Source organism: Nycticebus coucang, chromosome 1, assembly GCF_027406575.1.
Source record: "Nycticebus coucang isolate mNycCou1 chromosome 1, mNycCou1.pri, whole genome shotgun sequence".
Taxonomy (NCBI): domain Eukaryota; kingdom Metazoa; phylum Chordata; class Mammalia; order Primates; family Lorisidae; genus Nycticebus; species Nycticebus coucang.
Genome location: NC_069780.1, coordinates 127,602,999 through 127,624,098, shown reverse-complemented (window position 1 = coordinate 127,624,098; position 21,100 = coordinate 127,602,999). Strand labels below are relative to the sequence as shown.

The 21,100-nt window shown below is 40.9% G+C and overlaps 1 protein-coding gene across 2 annotated transcripts in view; it reads left to right on the top strand.

Annotated features, from left to right (window-relative positions):
- Positions 1 to 21,100, top strand: part of RASGRF2 (Ras protein specific guanine nucleotide releasing factor 2) — a 274,601-nt gene that overhangs the window by 111,635 nt on the left and 141,866 nt on the right. For both annotated transcript variants that reach the window (XM_053587375.1, XM_053587384.1), the window contains exons 5-9: positions 4,277 to 4,530; positions 9,116 to 9,195; positions 9,577 to 9,770; positions 14,793 to 14,902; positions 15,798 to 15,916. In XM_053587375.1, the coding sequence (XP_053443350.1) occupies positions 4,277 to 4,530; positions 9,116 to 9,195; positions 9,577 to 9,770; positions 14,793 to 14,902; positions 15,798 to 15,916 (757 nt within the window). The remainder of the gene's footprint in view (positions 1 to 4,276; positions 4,531 to 9,115; positions 9,196 to 9,576; positions 9,771 to 14,792; positions 14,903 to 15,797; positions 15,917 to 21,100) is intronic.

Sequence of the window (21,100 nt, the reverse complement as noted above, 5' to 3'; positions counted from 1 at the left end):
ACCATGTTTTTTGTTTTGAGACAGAGTCTCACTAAGTCACTCTCGGTAGAGTGCTGTGGTGTCACGGTTCACAGCAACTTCAAACTCTTGGGCTTAAGTGATTCTTTTGCCTCAGCCTCCCAAGTAGCTGGGACTACGGGTGCCTACCACAATGCCTGACTGTTTTTTGTTGCAGTTGTCATTGTTGTTTAGCTGGCCTTGGCTGGGTTCGAACCCACCAACTTCGGTGTCTGTGGCTAGTGCTGTAACCATTGTGCTACAGGCACCAAGCCATAGGCCACTATGTTTTGATTTGTGTCATCTAGGTTTTGACTTCATGATCTCAATTGTCCTGTTTGAAATGCTCACTCAGCTTTGTTAAAATTATGCAAAAAGCCTCACATTTAAGCAATGTTTCCAGCTATATATCTTCAAGTATGTATTTTTAAATTTTGTCTTATTCTTATTTTTCTATGCTAATATTTATTCCTTCTTCACCGTAACAAAGCTTTAACTAAATATTGACCAGCATCTGAAATAGAAATGATTCTTTGGACTAAGTTGAACATTTTTAATTGTTAAGAAGTAAAAAAGCAAAATAACACCAATTCATTTCTTATATTTAAAAAATTTTTATTTGAATCTAGTTTATTATGTTGCAAGATTAATTCTATTGCTTATCTTTTAATAGTATGCAGTTGCATGTAAACAATAATATTAACACAATTCAATTTTCAGTTCTATGGTAGAAATAGGTCGATTAGTATATAAGTGAACCAGTGATTGCTCAGCCGGCAACCACTGCCCACGTAAATAGAAAAGTTTTATTTATTTATTTATTTGTTTATTTATTTTTTATTTTATTTTATTTATTTTTTTGAGACAGAGTCTCACTTTGTCACCCTCTGTAGAGTGCTGTGGCATCATAGCTCACAGCAACCTCAGACTCTTGGGCTCAAGTGATTGTCTTGCCTCAGACTCCTGAGTAGTTGGGACTACAGGCGCCTGCTACGATGCCCAGCTATTTTTAGAGGTGGGGTCTCACTCTGGCTCAGGGTGGTCTCGAACCTATAAGCTCAGGCAGTCTACCCTCCTTTGCCTCCCAGAGTGCTAAGATTATGGGCGTGAGCCACTGCACCCAACCATTAGAAAAGTTTAATTTAACACAAATTTCACTTAAGTTGATTTTTAAAAATACCTGTGTTAAGTGAAAGAATACTGATCAATAAGTATTTTCAGATTTTTCTACTTCCATTTTTATTTTTATTTTTTTGAGACAGAGACTCAAGCTGCCCCCCTGGATAGAGTGCTATGGTGTCATAGCTCATAGCAAACCCAACTCAGGCTCAAGCAATCCTCTTGCCTCAGTTTTTCTATTTTTAGTAGAGATGGGATCTTGCTTTTGTTCAGGATGGCCTCAAACTTGTGAGCTCAGTCAATCCACCTGCCTTAGCCTCCCAGAGGGCTAGAATTATAGGCGTGAGCCACTGTGCCTGGCCCTACTTTCCTTTCTTAATAGAAGTAATTTTGAAACGTATTTTTGATCTTGTTAAATAGGGTTTGAAATTAACGTTATTGTTCATTATGTCCCAAATCAAAATAATGTCTGTGTGAAAAGGAGTGTTAACAAGTGAATCATTTCTCAATTCTAATCTTGGCCAATATCAATATAATTTTTTTATTTTAAGAGATGAAATCTTAAAATATTTATAATTCATAGAAATTTGTATTAGATTTCCCCAAATAATGTGCATATCATTTCCCCACTTAATTTTGTTAAAGTGTGGTTCATTTTTATTGAGTTATAAGAACTTCAACAACTGTATGAAAAATGATAGTGTGATGATAGCATTGGTAGGTGAATAGAGAAATTTTAAACATTACTAAAGAATGTTAGTTGCTAAAGAAAGGTAGTTGCTTAAATATGTGATCATTTAGACCATCTGGGTGAAATATTATGGAAAAAAGAAAAAAAAAGTAAGGATGTGTTAAATAGATAATAGTGATACTTAAAAAAGATTTGATAGTGATTTAATTCTCTCATTTATTGATATATATGAATGTATAAACTGCTTTATTGGTGAATCTGCCACATCTAAAGTGGCAATTCCTATTTATCATATAATAAATCTCAATTAATTATCATATATTTTTATATTTAGAAAGGACTTAAGAATTTTTGTCAATCATTTTATTTATTTAGTCAGAGATAGGGTCTCACTATGTTGCACAGGCTGAACTTGAATTCCTGGGCTCAAGTGATCCTGCAGTGGCTAGGACTATAGGCATGTGCACACCCAGCTCTGTAATTATTTTATAGATGAGGAAACAGAGGACTAGAGCTCAAGGTCACCCAGCTGGTGTGTTAAGGATTATGATATATACCTGTCTGCTTGTTATCCAGCATTTACTTGGACACTTACTGATCGGTAAGTGTTTGTTGATTGGCTAAAACACACAGGTCAGTGCACATCTCAGGCTTGCCTGTTATTTTCTAATCATATCTAGGGAATTCAAGGCTATCATGTTTTCTACAAGATTGATTTATAATTATATTTCATGTTTTTTTCCACAAAATAATTGCCACTGGAAATAGTTAACATGTGTTTGGTCCATGTGCCTGGGAAAGAGAATCCTTATGATTAACAAAAGGCAGGTGAAAAAGCCCTGATGCTAGTTAGTGGCAGCTTTCCTAGCTAAGTGACTTCCTGTGAAATTTATTTACTCATTTATGAAAGTAATGGATTGGAGGAACTGATCTCTAACACATATTTTTTTTTAACTTAAAAGTAAAACAAAACCTAACAGCAATAAAAAACAATCAAATAATCCAATATAAAATTGGCAAAGGACTAGAACAGACCTTTCACCAAAGATAATAAACAAATGGCCAACAAGTACATGGAAGATGTTCACCATGCCTAAGCGTCAGAGAAAGGAAAATCAAAACCACAATGAGATATCACTTCACACCCATTGGGATAGCTAATGTCAAAAAAAGAAGGTAACAGGTGTTGGAGAGGATGTGGAGAAATTGGAACCCTTGAGCACTTGTGGATTATAAAATGGTGCAGCCTCTATGAAAAACAGTATGATGGTTCCTCAAAAATTTAAAAGTAGAACTACTATGTGATGCAGTAATCCTCCTTCTGGGTCTATATGTCCAAAAGAACCGAAAGGAGGAGCAAAATCTTGAAGAGACATTTGCACATCCATGTTCATCGCAGCATTATTCACAAGTGCCAAGAGGTGGAAGCAACCAAAATGTCTATTGACAGATAACAGGGTAAGCAAAGTGTGGTCAATACAGACAATGGAAATATTATTAATCCTGAGAAAGGAAGGAAATCCTGGCACATGCTACAGCGTGGATGCACCTTGAGGACATTATACTAAGTGAAATGAGCCAGTTGCAGAAAGACAGATACTGTATGATTCCACCCACATGATGCATCTAAAGTCGTCAAATTCGCAGAATAAAAAGTATAATGGTGGTTACCAGGGCTGAGGGAAGGGGTAAATAGGGAGTTGTTTAATAGGTATAGAGTTTCAGTTTGCAGGATAAAAATGTTCTAGAGGTCCATTGCAAAACAATATGAATATACTTAACATTGCTGGACTGTACACGTAAAAATGGTTAAGATGGTACATTTTACGTTATGTGTTTTTACTATAAGCATTTTTGAAAGTTAAAAAGAGATGCGTTAATGTACACAGCTATGATTTAATAAAAAATTAACCAAGTGTCATAAACCAAAAAAAAAAAGAAAAGTAATGAAAGGAAGAATATCATCATTGACCTTACAAACTTTATAAGGAACTATTATGAGCAACTTTATGCCAACAACTTGGACAACGTAGATGATATGGACAAATTTCTAAAAAATGGAAATTACCAGTCTTAAGAAAACATAGATAATTTGAATAGAACAATAATATGTAAATAAATTGAATTGGTCATTAAAAAAATACATGATCCTAAGATGTTAAAGAATTAACCTTTATTTCTTTCTTAAACTACTGATAGCTGAATATGTAATATTATATTTTGGAGTCCAAATGGGCAGATCTAACTCATGGTTATGGAAGAAATGTATGAACCTGGGGGAAAAATTATTTTTAAGTCATTTTTTTTCCTGCTACTTGGACTAAGCCTGCCATTATTTATTCTGCTGGTGGAACCATCAGTGTGCCCACGAAAGAGCAGTGCTTTATATGGTGCAGAATGGACACATTTACTGATGCCATTAAGAAAGTTAGTCTCACACCTCCCTGAGATTCCTTTTTGGTTCTGTAGGTCCAGAGCTTCATGCGAGGCTGGTTGTGTAGAAGGAAATGGAAGACCATCGTGCAGGATTACATCTGTTCTCCTCATGCTGAAAGTATGAGGAAGAGAAACCAGATTGTGTTCACCATGGTGGAGGCAGAGTCAGAGTACGTCCACCAACTCTACATCCTGGTCAATGGCTTCCTCCGGCCCCTGCGGATGGCTGCCAGCTCCAAGAAGCCGCCCATCAGCCATGACGATGTTAGCAGTATCTTTCTCAACAGGTTTGTGTTCGCGTCGATCAAAGAGTCGTGTGAAAGAATCATTTGTATTTCTTAAAAGAACTTTTACTTAATCTTAAAATGGGCCTCATAAATTCATCTCTGTGAGTTTTTGATATAAAAAATAAAAGCTATCATTTGTGTTTGTTAGCCCCAATTTGCATCTCTTTATCTTGACTTTGGCATCTTCTTTTCTTCATTTTTGTTCTCTATTTGACTTATGTTTTCTTGTCATTTTGTGTGTGTGTGTTGGGGGAGGTAATCTCCCTCATAAACTGAGGAAAATGGAGTGATTAATGGGGCTTTCCATGTTAATTATACAGAAGTATTTTAGGAAAAACACAAAGTAAGGCAGGGCCTGAGAAGAATCTCTGGTGAATTTTTGCTCCATAAATGTTTATACTGTCCTTACTGTTGAGTATTCTCTAGTGAACATGGAAGAAAATCCCTGCCTTCACGGAACTTACATTTTGATGTGAGAAGACAGTGAATAGTGAATCAGTGAAATATACAATATATTGAGATTAGTGTTGTAGAGAAAAAATAAAGGAACCAGAAAAGACCGGGGAAAGGGAGTCCCTGGGTGGGTTTTACTTAAACTTTTAGTTATCTGTTTTTGAGTAGATGATATACTCTCATGGTTCAAAAGTCAAAATAACATGAAAACATCAAACAACGGTTAGCAGTTGCTGTCTCACCCTGTCTCTGTCTGCTCTGATCCACCCATTTTCTATACATAACATTTTATTAGTTTCTTAGACATCTTCCCAGTGTTTCTGAATTTATATTTAAGCAAATGTGGATACAGAATCTTATTTCCCCTTTTCTTATCCAAAAGGCAATGTACATAACACATGTTGATTTTTTCACTGAACCATGATATATTCTGAAGATCTTTCCGTATCAACCTAAAGATCATTCTATTTTTTAAAAAATTACTACATGGTATTACAGTCTATAAATGTGCCATAGGTGGGGGTGGTTGTTGCTTTTTGTTTTGTTTTATTTTCTTATAGTCAGTCTTCAAAAAATCTTAAAAGGCAAGTTAACATTTGAGCAAAGACTTGAACTTGTTGAGGAAGCAAGCTGTGTGGGCTTCCTGGAGAAGGGTGGTGTAAGCAGAAGGCCTGGAGCACAGCATGTGTGGCAGGCCAGCTAGAGGACCTGCCCAGCTCAAGGGAAGAGTCGGGTAGTTAGCCGGTGGGATGCCACACAGCCAGCATTGGTTTTTACTCTAAATGAGCTGAAGACATATTGGTGGAGTTTTAAGCAGAGAAGTGGCATGATATGACTTATATTTTAGAAGGCTTCCTCTGGCTTTTCTGTTGAAAATGGGCTGTAGGGAGATCAGTTAGGTGGCTATTTCATTGATCCAAATAAAATAAGAGATGATTACAATGTGTTGGATTTCGGGTTTATTTTAAAGTTAGAGTCAGTAGGATTTGTTGATTTAGGGTTTAGTGTGGGTTTTTTTAGAAAGCAAAAAGACAAGATTGCAAAGTTTTTGGTCCAAACAACTAGAAGGATGGAGTTGCTATTTACTGAATGGTGAATGTGGAGGGAAGAACGGGTTTAGCAGAAAAGATGAATAGTTTTCTCTTGGACCTCCTGAACGGTGGAATGTTATCAGCCTCTTTCTCAGGCTGGTCTCCAACTCCTGCCTCAGACATTCTCTGGCCGCAGCCTCCCAGAGTGCCAGCCTCAGGCATTGAGTCACTGTGTCTAGCCAAAGCCCAACACCTCAACTCTGAATTTAAAGAATATGATAAAACTGGCCTTTCAAGTTTCAGATCCCGCAATCCAACCACAACCAATATCCAGAGGCAACCTAGAAATGATGTGGCCCGCCCCGCTGACAGCACTGTGAGAGTGGGCAGTTCACAGCTCCATCCACTGCCATCACGGTTGTCGAAACTGCACACTCGGTGACTGAAGTACCGCAGCAATGCCACCGCACTACCTGGGGGCCAAAACCCACCTCTAAGCCCCAGCTACTCCTAGGCCATGCAGTGTGGGGAAATCTTCCACCCTCACGTTAGGCTCCTTTCCATAGCCCTTCCTGCCTGCGGTCATCCATCAGCCAAGCCCTGTCACTCTTTCTGGAGACTTGAGTTCTGAGTGGGCAGCTCTAGGGGCCCCTCTTTCAACCCCACTCTTGTCATAGTTGTCGGTGACTCCATCGTGCACACAAATAGCATTCTAGTATCTTGGCTTCTCAGGTCTTTGAACTCCTCCATCTACTAAAACTAGCCAGGTGTTGTGGTGGGCACTTGTAGCCCCAGCTTCTCAGGAGGCTGAGGCAGGAGGATCATCAGGAATTTGAGTTTGCTGACACCACTGCACTCTGACCTGGGCAACAGAGTGAGACTGTCTCTAAAAAATGAAAAAAATGTTATGCCTCTTTTGGAAAGGTGAGGCTGTAAGCTCTTTATACAGACTAGCAATTGTTTACTACATCTAGTCCTAGATGGATTTGAAGAGGTATTTAAAAATGGTTTTTTGGGGCAGCGCCTGTGGCTCAGTGAGTAGGGCGCCGGCCCCGAGGGTGGCGGGTTCAAACCCTGCCCCAGCCAAACTGCAACCAAAAAATAGCCGGGCGTTGTGGCGGGCGCCTGTAGTCCCAGCTACTCGGGAGGCTGAGGCAAGAGAATCGTGTAAGCCCAGGAGTTGGAGGTTGCTGTGAGCTGTGTGAGGCCACAGCACTCTACCAAGGGCCATAAAGTGAGACTCTGTCTCTACAAAAAAAAAAAAAAAAAAGAACAAAAAACCATTTGGTTTAAAAGGATGTTTGCTGTCACGACTAGATTCACTTTCGTTGCCTTTCAGATCAATTATTTTAAAATGACACATGGTTGGTACTTAAAAAATGTAATTTACCTATTTATATATAGAATTGTTTCATTTGTTTTCTAACCACCCAGATGTCATGAAGGTAGATAAATTAGTTTTCAGTGTGGGACAGAGAAATCCCTCTCTTAAGTGGAGAGAATTAATTGCTCATAGAATCTGGTAGAGAGTAGTGAAGGAATAAAGTTAGGGACCTGCCCTGAACTGCTGAGTTTAAGGGCATAGCACTGTAAATGTGATTGAGAGGTTAGGAAATGACTGCCATTGTCGTGACAGCTGCCTTGGACCCCTTGGTTCCCAGAAACTAGAGTGCCGAAGCTGGTGCTGCAGTTGCCTCTTGAGCACTCAACATCTCCATGACCGACTTTCACCAACAGGGAATGGCTTCTTCTTCCACCGCTTATGAATTGCCATGTCATTTTTTAGTGGAACTTAGTTTATATCCAGAACCTTAGCTGCAAGGGAGCCTGGGAAATGTAGTTTTAGCTCTTCATTTACCTGCCTAGAAGGAAGATGGAATGCAGATGGAATGACTAATCTATAATACCTATCCAACTAGATTTGGTTAAATCCTTGAACCACAAACACTATTAGTTAAAATTTCCACAAAAGAAGTGGAGTGTGGTAGCTCACCTATGTGATCCTAGCACTTTGGGAGGCTGAGGTGGGAGGATCACTTGAGTCAGGAGTTCAAGACCAGCCTGATAAACAAAACCCCATCTCTACAAAAGAGAAAAAAGGAGAAAAGAAAAGAAAAATTACTTAGGTATAGTGGCACTTGCCTGTAATCGTAGCTACTTGGGAGGGTGAGGCAGGAGGATCACGTAAGCCCAGGAGTTTGAGGCTGCTGTGAGCTATGATGATACCACTGCATTCTAGCCTTTGGTGACAGAGTGAGACTCTGTCTCAAAAAAAAAAAAAAAATCTGTAAAAAAAAAACAAATTATAAGCAGTGTCTATTTTGTGTCATGGACCATTTGAAATAGTAAGGACTTCTTGATCTCTGTGTGGTATATAACAAGTCAAAGTATCTCTCTGAGGTGAATCCTTTATATGATCATGTTGGTGTGTCAGGTCAGAAAAGGATTCAAAGGCTTATGGCAGTAGGTTGATTCCATGAGGAGAAATCAAAAGACATTTTGACATTGGTAACTCCCCTTCTTGGCCCTTGTAGGAATTTAGATCCCTAATTTATGCATTGTCCTTATTTTAGTATCTCTGTGTGGTTTCATTCTTCTCGGAAGATTCTTTTACATTTCTGTCTTGAGTATCTCAGGAGTGGATATCATAGAGTTCTGTCAGAATTTCTGCTCTGGATTTTTTCCCTCTCTCTCCTTCTGTCAAAACTCATTTTAGTGAAGGATAGACCTGCCCCTGAGTTATCTAGACTCAAATATGAAAAGAAAAAGGATTATCACTTAAATTCTCTAGTTATCATTCGAGATGCTGCATTCTAACAGTAGAAAGCTCACTTATAAATTGATGAAGAAGGTTATGTGACAACAGTTTGGTGCCTTCTGTTCTCCGGTATTTGAAGCTTATCAGATTGTTTCGAGCTTGTCCTAATCCTTGAGAGAGGCTGGTACAATCCGTGTTATTGATGGGTATACAGTTCGGAGGCTCTATGAGATATGGATACTGCATATATATTAAGGCGTAAAGGACTCAGTGGACTTTCTTTTAACAAAATAAACACTTTACAGCAACTAAATTGTATTCTTTTCCTATTTTTTTTAAATAGTGAAACAATCATGTTTCTTCATGAAATATTTCATCAAGGACTAAAGGCAAGGTTAGCAAATTGGCCTACTTTGATTTTAGGTAAGTACATTGTTTGAAGATCAAAGAACTTCTCTTAAAATGGCTACAATTATAATCAAATAACTTCTACATTATTCAGCCTAAGTTGTTTGAATTTCCCCATTGGCCCTTCGCCCCTGGGAGTCTGTGCCACGCTTTGGGTCCTGTGAGCCCTGCCTCTGAGGTTACCTTTTGACTCCTTTCCTTGGCTGTCAGCATTCATTTGGGGCTGGAGTCACATCCTGCCCTAGAGAACATTCTGCCAGATCATCCAGGCATCAGGACTGAGGCCCTTTGCGCGCATGACACCATTCTGCAGGCCACTTTTTGCTGTTCTCATTGAGTGTAGATAATTTAACAGGCACCAAGAGAAACAGCCATGTTTCCTTCTTCTTTTTCCAGCTGATCTGTTTGATATTTTGCTCCCCATGCTGAACATTTATCAAGAATTTGTGCGTAATCACCAGTATAGCCTCCAAGTACTTGCTAATTGTAAGCAAAACAGAGATTTTGACAAACTCTTAAAACAGTATGAAGCCAACCCTGCCTGTGAAGGAAGGATGCTGGAAACATTCTTGACCTACCCGATGTTCCAGGTAAGTCACAGGGATGCATTTGATGAATCGCTGGTTCCAGCTCGGTGTTGCTGACACCTGTGTGACTGGAGTGAGATGTGTAAGTACAACCTGTGAATAATGGCACACGTGCATTCTCTGTCAGGCTGGAGCATGACCCTGAGATAAACAACTCCCGTGCCACACATTCTCTGTGTCTTAAGATAGGGAAGAAAGCCAGGCATTTTTGAAGCAAATAATTCAGGAATGATTTTTGTGACCAGCAGCAGAATTTTCTGTTTGCAGAAAGATTCCACATAGCCCTCTTTCATGGAGTCTCCTCCTCCAGCATGTTTAAAAATATTATTTGGTTTACAGAAATAGGATTCTGTGCAAATGTTCCAGTTGATGCTGGTTGCATAAAAGGTTCTTAGGGACTGGAGTGACTGCCGGGAAGGTTTTGTTTTCCCACCCATCCTCCCCACTGTTGTGGTTGTTTGGTCTCCCGTGGCTAGGGTTCTGGAGGACAAAAGGAGGAAGGACCTTCCTGGTCACAGAGCTGTGGAGGCTTAGGAGCCAGAGGCACTGGCTGGACTCCTGGCAGTTAGGTTGCCACGATGAGGGTGGGCCTTGTCTTGATGTCCAAGTTTAGGGATCAGAGCAACCCAAGGGATCAAGTACACTTGCATTCTTTCCCACTTGCAAGGTTTTACTGTTAAGAATTCTGGAGGGAGAACCCGGGAGACCAGAATGTGTATGGAATCTCCTGTTCTTTTGAAAAGTGTTGATTCTGTCTTTTTGGAAAGGCATTGAGGGTTCCCATTGTGGAATTCATGGGGTTTCTGGCCAGCCCTCCAAATTGTCATGTGGTAAACCAATTCTGCTAATCACATGTGTTATGGTTACTGTGGAGAGCTTTGTCCTCCCAAACAGGCATCTGGGACCCGGCTAATCATTTTGTAGCTTCACAAAGAAATGTTGCTGTGGTTCATAATTGTTTGTCTTAAAGTTTGTCAGTCCTGCTTGAAATCCTGGAAGTCACTGCAGAAGTTTAGTAAGATTCTTTAAAGCCAAAAAGATGCATTGGAAGCCACTAACTACAGTGAAACTTTACAATGTTATTGTTGTTGTTTTCCCATAGAACCAAATAGTTTGAACTTTTTGCCTCTCTGAGAAAACAGTTCATGAGAAAATTTTCAAACTTTTTTTCTTTGCTATATACATAATTGGAATTTAAGATTTTATTCACAGTGAAACTTATAGAGTGTAACATTCTTCTGAGATTCTATTTGAACTTATGGCATTTATCTGTAGTTTATGATCCAATACCCCAAGTTGAATGTGTTCAGGAACCCCAAGTCAGGTGACAATGCAAAGTTGTGAACGACACATGGAGCCTTCGGAGAGGGACCTCGCTTCCCTTTTTGACAGCACACTGATGTTGTTCTGGGTGCTACTTAATTCCCTCTTGGGGTGATTCTGTCAGTGTTTCAAAATGGCAGAACTGCACCTGCCCTATGGATGAGGTGTCTAAGTACAGTTGAATGTAGAGCCTCAAGAAGGTATTGAGACTGCTTAAAAATGCTGGAATGCCCACTAGAATAGCAATGACTAAGCGTGACTAAGCATTTTGATTGACCCAAAGAAATTCTCATAATGTCAGAGAAAGATCATTGGCCTGGGAAGCTTTAGGAGACCATTGTCTCACTCAACTCTCCTTCATTCATAGCGTTGGGGAAAATAATTGAACCAACTGAAATCTCCATTTTTTACTCTCTAAATTGAGACAGCTGAGCTCCAGTTTCTCCAAGCTCTCTGGCATTCTGACGCCATAATCCTAGGCGCTAACATGCACTGGTTCTGACATGTGGGGTTGAGGAACTACGTGGTGTAGCAAGGAACTTGTGTTAGCCTAGAAACTTCCCCTACGCAAGCCTGTGGTGACCTCAAACCCTGGAAGGGAGGGTCAGATATTGAAGTTTTTTTCTTCCCTCCAGACCTGGGTAATGAAAGGCTTCAGCCTGTGAGAGGAACTGTGCCCTGGGAGGAACCTCAAGTTAAGGGATTTAGCCAGAATTGATCTAACGGCGGGGAGCCAGCAAATTGAAAGAGCATTAAATTGTCTTTATTTGCTTCCCAGTAACTATTTTGAACAGGCCAAGAGGAGAAATCAGAATTTGCTGCCCAGTGGCCTGTGCTCCTTGCCATCTGCCTTCTTCACTTATCTGTCCCTCCTGCCTTCAACAGTAGAGGAGAAACTGCCTTTTCTAGAAGCTTGAAGGTTTTTTCTTTTTTTGTTGCAGTTTGGCCGGGGCTGGGCTCGAACCCACCACCCTCGGGTTCAAACCCACTGACTGAGCCACAGGCGCCGCCCAGGATTTTTTCTTACTAGGCTCATTCTGTCCTTGTTCCCTTGTGGTCCTTCACTGATGAGCTGAAGTAGTGAGGGGTTTGCTTCCTCGGGGAATGTGGGATGCATCTCCTTCCTGCTGGGTCCCTGTGTCAGCAGGGTGCCCCGAACATCTCCCATGTTCCCATGGGACTGGAGGCCTTGGGATGAGACTGGGGTCCTGCACTTTTTTGCTGTAGGGCAACAATGGAAGAGATGACCCAAGTTTTTATTCTGCCAAGGGCCCTCTGCCTTAGACTTTTTCTTAACCTGGATTTGGGGACAGAAGTTGGTGTTAGGGCAGAGGGGAGGGGAGAGATGATTGGAAACTTTTAGCCTGAGTGTGTATAGAAGAAAGAAGGTGATGGGGGTCTTCCTCCTTCCAGGCACATTTTGAATTGGTCAGTTGCAGCCATGACTGAGCTGGTCTGACCTGCGGAAACATGAAGGAATTATAGATTTGGGATGATGCAGTAAAATTATCCCCAATTGAACTATCAGACCAGTAACTGTAAATGTTGCCAAGAGATTTGTTTTGGAAAATAATGCGGTCATTAACATATTTTTTTATTTATCAAAGACAGTGGCTTGGCTAATACTATTCAAATTGGTTTCAGCTGCTCATCTGCCTATTTGGATGGGATGTGTTGAAAATGTGTGAGGGAGCTGATTGTGAAACTGCCCCCGACAGGAGTGTCACTGCTAGATATTCTCCAGAAAGCCGCCTCTTGCTCTCCTGTCCACCTATTCACTGTGATTGGAGAGCAAGCTAATTAGTGCCTATACAGTAACAAGTGTTCTCTCCATAATTGAAAGTAGACTTACGATTCATTAGACAGTTCCTATGATTCTTGGTTTGGGGGGGGGGGAACAGATTTCTAATCAGCTCTTGAGTATACAGATGGGCCCTTTGGAGGACTGTCCACTTCTCTGCTTCTCAGACTTGTTTTTTGGCAGATTCAGCCCTTGTTTCTTCCTCTACCAGAAAGTGGAAAGGGCCAGTATTGGTTCACTTACATCCTAGCTAGGGAGTGCTTTTAAAGTAGATTTAATAATAAGGGAGGGTATAAAGCTACCAACTGAAGTCAGTTTTGTGGGTCTTCAGTGCATTCTAAGTAGTCCCACTCCTGCCTCCTTTGCTATGAGAAATTGAGTGTGTTACCTGCTGCTGGCCTTGAAGTTCATGCAGAACTACTGACTCACAGGCAGACTTGTATGGATCATGCAGTCCTACCAGTGGAAGGGATATTTGAAAGCACACTTCAAAGGACACTTCACCAAGTGCAGCAACTTTAAAGCTTGCTTTAGCTAGAAGTTCATTGGATGAAGAGGAAGAAAGTTTTCTCCATCTATTCCACAGAGGGAGGGGTCTCCTGTGTCCCATCCTCACACGATGAAGGGATCTATCTGTGCTTCCCTGGACCTAAACTTGATGCGGTTCCCTAGGATGCGATCTGACATGATTGTGTATGATCATACAGTGCGATGTCTGCGTGTTGGGTGGCTGAGGTCTGTGCCCGGTGCACAGAGGCAGGCTCTCAGTAAACTTTAGTCAACCTCACGGCAAAGGCCACCACCTGCATGAGAGCAAAAGCAGACCCGTAGATAGGACCCCCAGCCCTCAAGCTGAAATGGAAAGAGCTACACAGGGCCCTGGCAAGCTCTTTTACTTTCTTTATTCTCAGAGTCCTTTTCAAGTGTGAAGTGAGACCTTCACCAGCAGGGCTCTGAGGCCAGACAGGTAGTGCTCTAGGTAGACTGGGCTTAGCTGGTTCTGCCGTGTACCATGAGGTCACCTTGGGCAACTTATTGAACCTACTTTGTTTCCCTGTCTGTAAAATGGGGAAATAACGCTTACGTTACTGGAAGCCTGGACACAAGAGCAATGCCTGGGGTTCCTGGTCTGACCTGTAGCAGATGGTGTTATAGTAACTGTTGTTCATGTATGTTACTGTTAAAATTAAGTCCACAATCACTGCTTTCTAAAAAGCTCTATTTTATAAGCCAGTAAGAAAATAAATAGGTTGAATCCCTATAACTTGAGTCAAATCTCTACCATGGTCTTTAAAAATCTTCCTATGGTTGGTGGAGTTTCTGTCTTTGATAGAATTCAAATCATCTGTTCATAAGTGCAAGTACAAATAAATAATCTAATTAAACAATGCTTTTTACTGCCAGGGGGAAAATTGAGATAAAGTAGGAACAGAATGTAATAAAGATAAACATATCTTCTCCTAAGTTTTAATTCTTAAAAGGAACCGTACAATAGGGTTGTCGATTTAAACAAAAATTTGCAAACAGAAAAATATATCCAAAATACAGACTCAAGTGACCTGGTGATCACTATATCTGTTTCCCTATGAACCAGTCTTTAAAATCTATGATTCGAAAAGTATGATTATGTTAAACATTTGGAAAAAGCAATGAGTTGTTTCTTTGTATCATAATCTTTCATGTAGTTCCACCTTTTCCTGTGTTCTTTGTGAATTCTTTTTTGGTCTGTATGAAGTTTGAAGCTTAGTTCATTTTATATTTGTTTCTTAAAAAAGTTGTGAGACAATCAGAACCGTAAGAGTGGAGATGAGCTTCTCAGGGTGATGCAGGTGCTGGAGAGGCTGTGCGTCTTCTGTTCTTCGTCCCGACCTCTGGCTCACACTGGCCTTTTTTGCATCTAGATTCCCAGGTACATCATCACACTGCATGAGCTCCTAGCTCACACGCCCCATGAGCATGTGGAGAGGAAAAGCCTGGAGTTTGCTAAATCAAAACTAGAGGAGCTATCCAGGTATGCGGAGAATTTACAATAAAGGCCTGGGATGGGAACGTAGTTTCTTGTGGAAACCTGGTACCTATGTTTCGAGGACCAGATCCAGCTTCTCAGCTTCACCTTACAGTTAAATGCTAGCTCATGAGATGAAGCTGTCTTCGGAGATGTGCTTATTGCATGTGAATTTATGTGGTGAAGATTAGGTGCGCTGTGGTTTAAGTTTGGGAGAGTTCACATTTCTTTCAGCATAATAACAAGCGACTTTCAGTTGCATTTTATATTTACATTTGGCAAGAGCTGGAGAGTGTACAGTTTGCATTTCTCAGTGACTTTTCGCTGTTACAAGCACTTATTTACATCTGTGTTTCTGTAGCTTATATGGAATAAATGGTATGAAGGTGTCTAAATGGTAGGCTATTTTCAATGAGGGGGGCTGTCCATAAAGTGATATGTTGGTTCCCTGTTGCATTTATTTATTTATTTATTTTTATTGTTGGGGATTCATTGAGGGTACAATAAGCCAGGTTACACTGATTGCAATTGTTAGGTAAAGTCCCTCTTGCAATCATGTCTTGCCCCCATAAAGTGTGACACACACCAAGGCCCCACCTCCCTCCCTCCATCCCTCTTTCTGCTCCCCCCCCCATAACCTTAATTGTCATTCCCTGTTGCATTTAAAAGCAAGCATTCCCAGGATACTCATGGATTGCTGCCCCACTTACTGTTTAGAATCTTCACACATGTTGGCCTCGCTTTGGGTCATGACTTGTTGAAGCCCAGAGGTGCAGTCTCCTTCCCCCATTTGTATTCAATGGATACAAGTTCAAAACTGAGCTTCTCAGAGGGAGCTCTTCTTTGCCTACTTGCTAGGGGAACAGAAAGTCGCTGTCACTGTCTGTGTTGTGTCTGACAGAGTGATGCATGATGAAGTCAGCGACACTGAAAACATAAGGAAAAACCTTGCCATAGAAAGAATGATCGTGGAAGGCTGTGACATTTTGCTGGACACCAGCCAAACTTTCATCCGCCAGGGTAAGTCCTTGTGAAATGGACCCATGACCTACTTGTTCTGTGCAACTGCCGTGTGACTCTGGTGCCCCCAAGAAGGCATTGGGGAGCAGGCCCGGCTTAGCTGTGTGGTTGTGCTGTCCACCCAGGACACCCCGCGGCCATCCCCCTGGCTGTGGTTGAGGCCCACCTCTGTGCTGTTTCTTTTCAGGGGCCATGAAAAACAGCAACACAATCATAGTAAAGCACGAGTGGGGCGGTCAATTACATTCTGGCTGGACTCTCCTCCTCAGTGGACCGGACATTCTCTACAGCCCCAAGCAGGATGGGTCGGCCTGGCCGGTCGGAGTGGCAGTGCCGAGTGGTGACGATATCCAGGCAAAGGCCCAAGAGAAACTTGCGTTGCTCAGAACCCTGTGCCATGATAGTGGGGACAATGTCCGAACTGAAAACAGCTGTCTCTTGTTCCCATTTTTCATCAGTACCTCTGGATCAACCCCCATGATGTGATTTGACTCAATTGGTAACTGTAGTTGCCAAAGGCAGTGTGTCCCAATCAATCCTCGCTGTGCTTTGGCGATGGTGAAGCTCTCGTGTTTGTGGAATGTGCTTTGGGGACATCGCCCAGTAAATTCACCTTTTGAAGAGCTGAAGATATTTGTGCTGGAAACTGTGAAAAACCAATAGCCTGAGAGTGCATATTTCTCCTTGGCTCTTTTCCCAAAGTGCAGGAAGTAAATGCCATCCTACGTTATTTTTAAGTGCTTAGGCCATCTGGGGGAGGGAGGCATGCCCCATGCAATTGGTCTGAGACACCATATTACACACATTTATAATTTTGAACTTGGTGAGAAGTGGGATGTTAATTTGGAACTCTGATTTATCACTAAGGGAGTTTTTATTTATAACGTGCCAGTACCATTTGAAAATATTGCATTGCTGTTGCCTACCATCACGTGCTGCTGACAGTCTTTTTTTAACCTCATCAACAGGACATTATTTGTGCTGTGCACATTAGTTTTTTTATAGAATGTTTTGAAAGTTTAATGGATGCCATTCTATTTTTCATTGTTCATTTATCTACAAGGAGAGAAACTACACGTATGTTAAATTTTGATAGTATGTTTTAGGAAAGGATTCCTTTTCTCATTTTTGCCTTTAGATATTATTTTTTCTTTCTTTTTATATCCTATCATATATATATATATATATATATATATATTTTTTTTTTTTTTAGTAGAGACGGGTCTCACTCTTGCTTAGGCTTGTCTCAAACTCCTTAGTTCAAGCAATCTACTTACTTTGGCCTCCCAGAAAGCTAGGATTACAAACACGAGCTACCACCCCTGGCCATTCCTTTTTCTTTAAGTAATGGAGGAATATAATGCTAACAACATCAGGGGCCTTTATAATCCCTCCTCTGAGCCCCTGCAAAGACTATGTCTCCACATTGGCACTTGCCTGTCTCTGTGCTGGCCCCAACCTAGGGGCTGGAAATGCCCTGATTCATCTCTTTTGTGCCTATTGAAAATCTGCTTGTCTTACCAGCCTTATGTGAAATACCTCTAAGGAATCTATTAAAATTTCCTGCTCCCCCTTCTTCCCTTGCATTGCAATGGAACTACCTTCCTCTCTGTTTCCAAGGCACTTTGCTGTGGGTGCATGAATTTCATCCTCCTGTGTGGAGGGACTTGTTTTCATGCCTGTCTCTTCCAGTAACTGCAAACTCCAAAGGGCAGCACTTACGCATTCTGTCTGCCTTGCCTTGTCTAGAACAAAGATTTCCATTTTAGATACCTGGAAAATGGGCATTGAATTAAACCAAATTATTTTTTGAATTGCCATTATGAGTGTCAGGTGTTTTATTTTGTATTTCTCTTGTATTTAGAGTTCACTGAAAATACCCACTAATAATCTTACACTTTTAGTGTGTGAGAATGGAAACAGAAGTCTCTGTAATTAGCATACCATTTCTGTAGGGACTTTTGAATGAAAAGTATTATTGCCCTTAAACATTTAACATGTTGCCAAAAGCAGACTTTTTTGGTCTAAGCTTGAAAAAACATCCATAATGAGGCATGCTCGAAAGTCAAATGTATTGAATAAGTTCTATTTTTTTTTTCATTCCAATTGGAGAGTAATAATCGTGAACACTACCCCCGTAGATGCATGCCCATATGTTACTTATTCCTGGTCAGTATCATGTGTTTAAGGAGTTTCTGTCAGCTGTTGATGTTTCCTCATATTATTGATGCTAATATGCTGACTTGCCTTTCAGTGGTATTTCTCTACATGTTTGATTTTGTTAGTCTGTTTAAGAATTATTCAATAAAGATGGTTTCTAAACATCAGACCTTAATTTGAAGGTGGACTGAAACCCAAATGCAGACAATTTGGGAAGTTTGCATTGCTTTGCTTGGGTTGTTACTATCATCATTTTTGCTTGGGTCGTTCCTATCATCATTTTTACTTAATACCCTAAACAGGCTTTAAGACCTATTGAGGTGTTTTAGAAAATAATTATTCTTTAACATTTTGTGTAATTCTTTTTTCTATGACATGGGCTATAGTTTATCTCTAATGGTGTATTAGTGTTGGTGTTAATTATTTTAAGGATGATACGAGGTCTATTTCAGCATGTGTGCACATGTGGTGCTTTCAGCCTCACATGAATTTTTATTCTAAGGACTAGAAAAAAATAAGTCATCCAGATCATCTGAAAGGTCACCTCTGAATAAAGGTGATAGCCATTCTTGAATGTTATTTGATGGGGATTCAGTGATTAAAATAAGAGGGTTTATTGTAAAGGGATCGGGTTAGGCCACAGGTTCCCCGTCCCTGTCTGATGGGTAGGGTGTAAAGGACCTTATCACAACAAATGGTCCTTTATTTTCTAAAATCTATTAAAAGTTTGTGGAATAAATGTGTGAAGTATCTAAGGCAATAACAGGAAGACAGGATAGCTGTATAATTAGAGGTCAAATCCTGTCTCCTCACTTCTTTGCTCTATGATATTAGACACAACCTTTCTTTCCTCAATTACTTTTTCTTAAACTGGAGTTGTTAGTAGTTACCTATCTTTTGGTATTGTTAAGATTAAGTGAACTAATGTTTACAAAACCACCTGGACTACTGCCTGCAAGATGACAACATAAACCTTAAAAGCCAAGATCCAAATTTTGGAAGGAGTTTCCATTTTTAATAACACAAAATATATTAATACATGAATATTTGTTTATTAGAAGGTAAAAGCACTCTCAGTTGACATTTCACACAAAATCCATTATGCATCATCAACAGTGTCTTTGTGGAAATGGATAATTCAGTGCATGTTTCTGAATACAGAAGGAAATGCTTTGAGAACGAGACGTGGACCTCTGCGGCTGTCAGTCATTCCCGGACTCCAAATCATGTGCTTCCGGGGCACCAGGGTTCTTTGAAATTGTAACACGGGGTCTGGAGATAGTTATACCTTCTCACACACCTAATCCAATAATGTGGAAATTGTTCTTCATTCTTTTCACTGCTGAGTGGAATGGAGAATAAGGGCCTTAGCTAGTCTCAAATGCCAATCCATGGGAATTTAGCGAGTGAAATAACAGAAATGTTGTCATAAAGTGACCCCAATTTATTAGCTAGACTGATGACCAGGATGCAAAGGATCATGTCGTAGCAAGGGTTGGATGCTGAGGAATTACTGATTTAATACTCATTATCTCTCTAATTTATATTAACTAGAAAGGAGTCTTTTCTTCATATCTCATGGCTATGTTGAAATACATGTCAAACATAAGAAAATGTGAAAACAATCCACTAGAAATGCTTTTTCCAAATATGATGATCTTACAAACTGAACAATAGTGTTGACATTTCTCCCTTTTACTCGAGATCTTTACGTTTCTGGATGTGCCCCCTGTACACATTCTCCTACTAGGATAAGAGGTAAACAGTTAATAGATTAAGCATATCAGAGTTTGGTTGCCAAGGTAACATTTTCCTCTTTTACCTCAAAGCTGAAATGCCCAGTATTTACTCACATATGAATTAACAATGTATTCTATAATTTCTATTTAAATTACTTTTTATATTCTTTAATCTCTGACTTTAAAAATCACTAAATTGCTAGAAGCATTTACCAATGGACACGGTATTAACGAGTTTTCACAGCCTCGCTTACACCCTTTCAGAAAATGACTCCCAAACCCATCTGTCTACCGAGATATTTGTCTAAGCCCCTGCACAAATTTACTCCACCTTAGCTGCGTGCCCAGTGCCTCCCGGCCAGCTCTGGAAAAGCCAGCATTTTTGGACTTTTCCCACCGTACCCTTTCCAAGGTTCAGTTTTATCTGCTGAATCCACTGCCATTCCCTGGCTATGCCACTTACTTGGGGATGACCTCACAAGAGCTACTTAGCCTCGGGCCTCAGTTTCCCCATCTGTCAAATACGGGCCATTGAACTGGGTCCTCTGAGAGGCCTCTGCCAGCGGCGCATCTCATGAGTCTCACGAGCACAGCGTTCTGCTGCTGTTGCTGCTCCTCTGCCGCCCTGACCTCCTGCCCCTGCTGTCCCCACACTTCCCCTGCTCTTCCAGTGCAGTCTCTGGTCCTGGGCTGCCCTCTGGCCTGCGCCCCTCACCCGTCTCCTGCATTCCCTCTCCTGTTGCCTGTTTCTTCACTGGAGTTGAGCCTTCTCCTGGCTCCTAGTCCCTTGTTCCCCAATCCCATGCCCTCCCCGGACTGTTCCTTGCTATTCTTCAGCGGGTGAACAGCTGCCTTCTCTGAGTCTGTCAAGCAGCCCCCGGAAACACCCACCTGAATAGATGGCGTCAGATGCAGGCATGGGCATCAGGGCCTGTCCCACCCCGTCCACCTGTCCACCTCTGTTAAAAAGGAGATGCGATCTGGAATATTCACATGTTAATGTGAACATGTTGTGACTCCCAATCCCAGTTTAACCGCCTTCTGTGTGTGTGCTCTTTATATAAAGACCTTCAGTGTTTTGTTTCCACTCGTTCAAGTAATTTGTGCTCATTAGAAACATCAGGAAACCCAGACAATGTATGAAGAGGAAAGTAAGGTTGCCTGCAATCTCGTCTTTTAGTGATGACCGCTGTTCAAGTTTAAGGGTCGCGTTGCATGTAATGGTTTTTATGAGGCTAATTTGACCCTGTGGAAGGCTGCATTTGCAGTAGGTGGTGGATTAAAC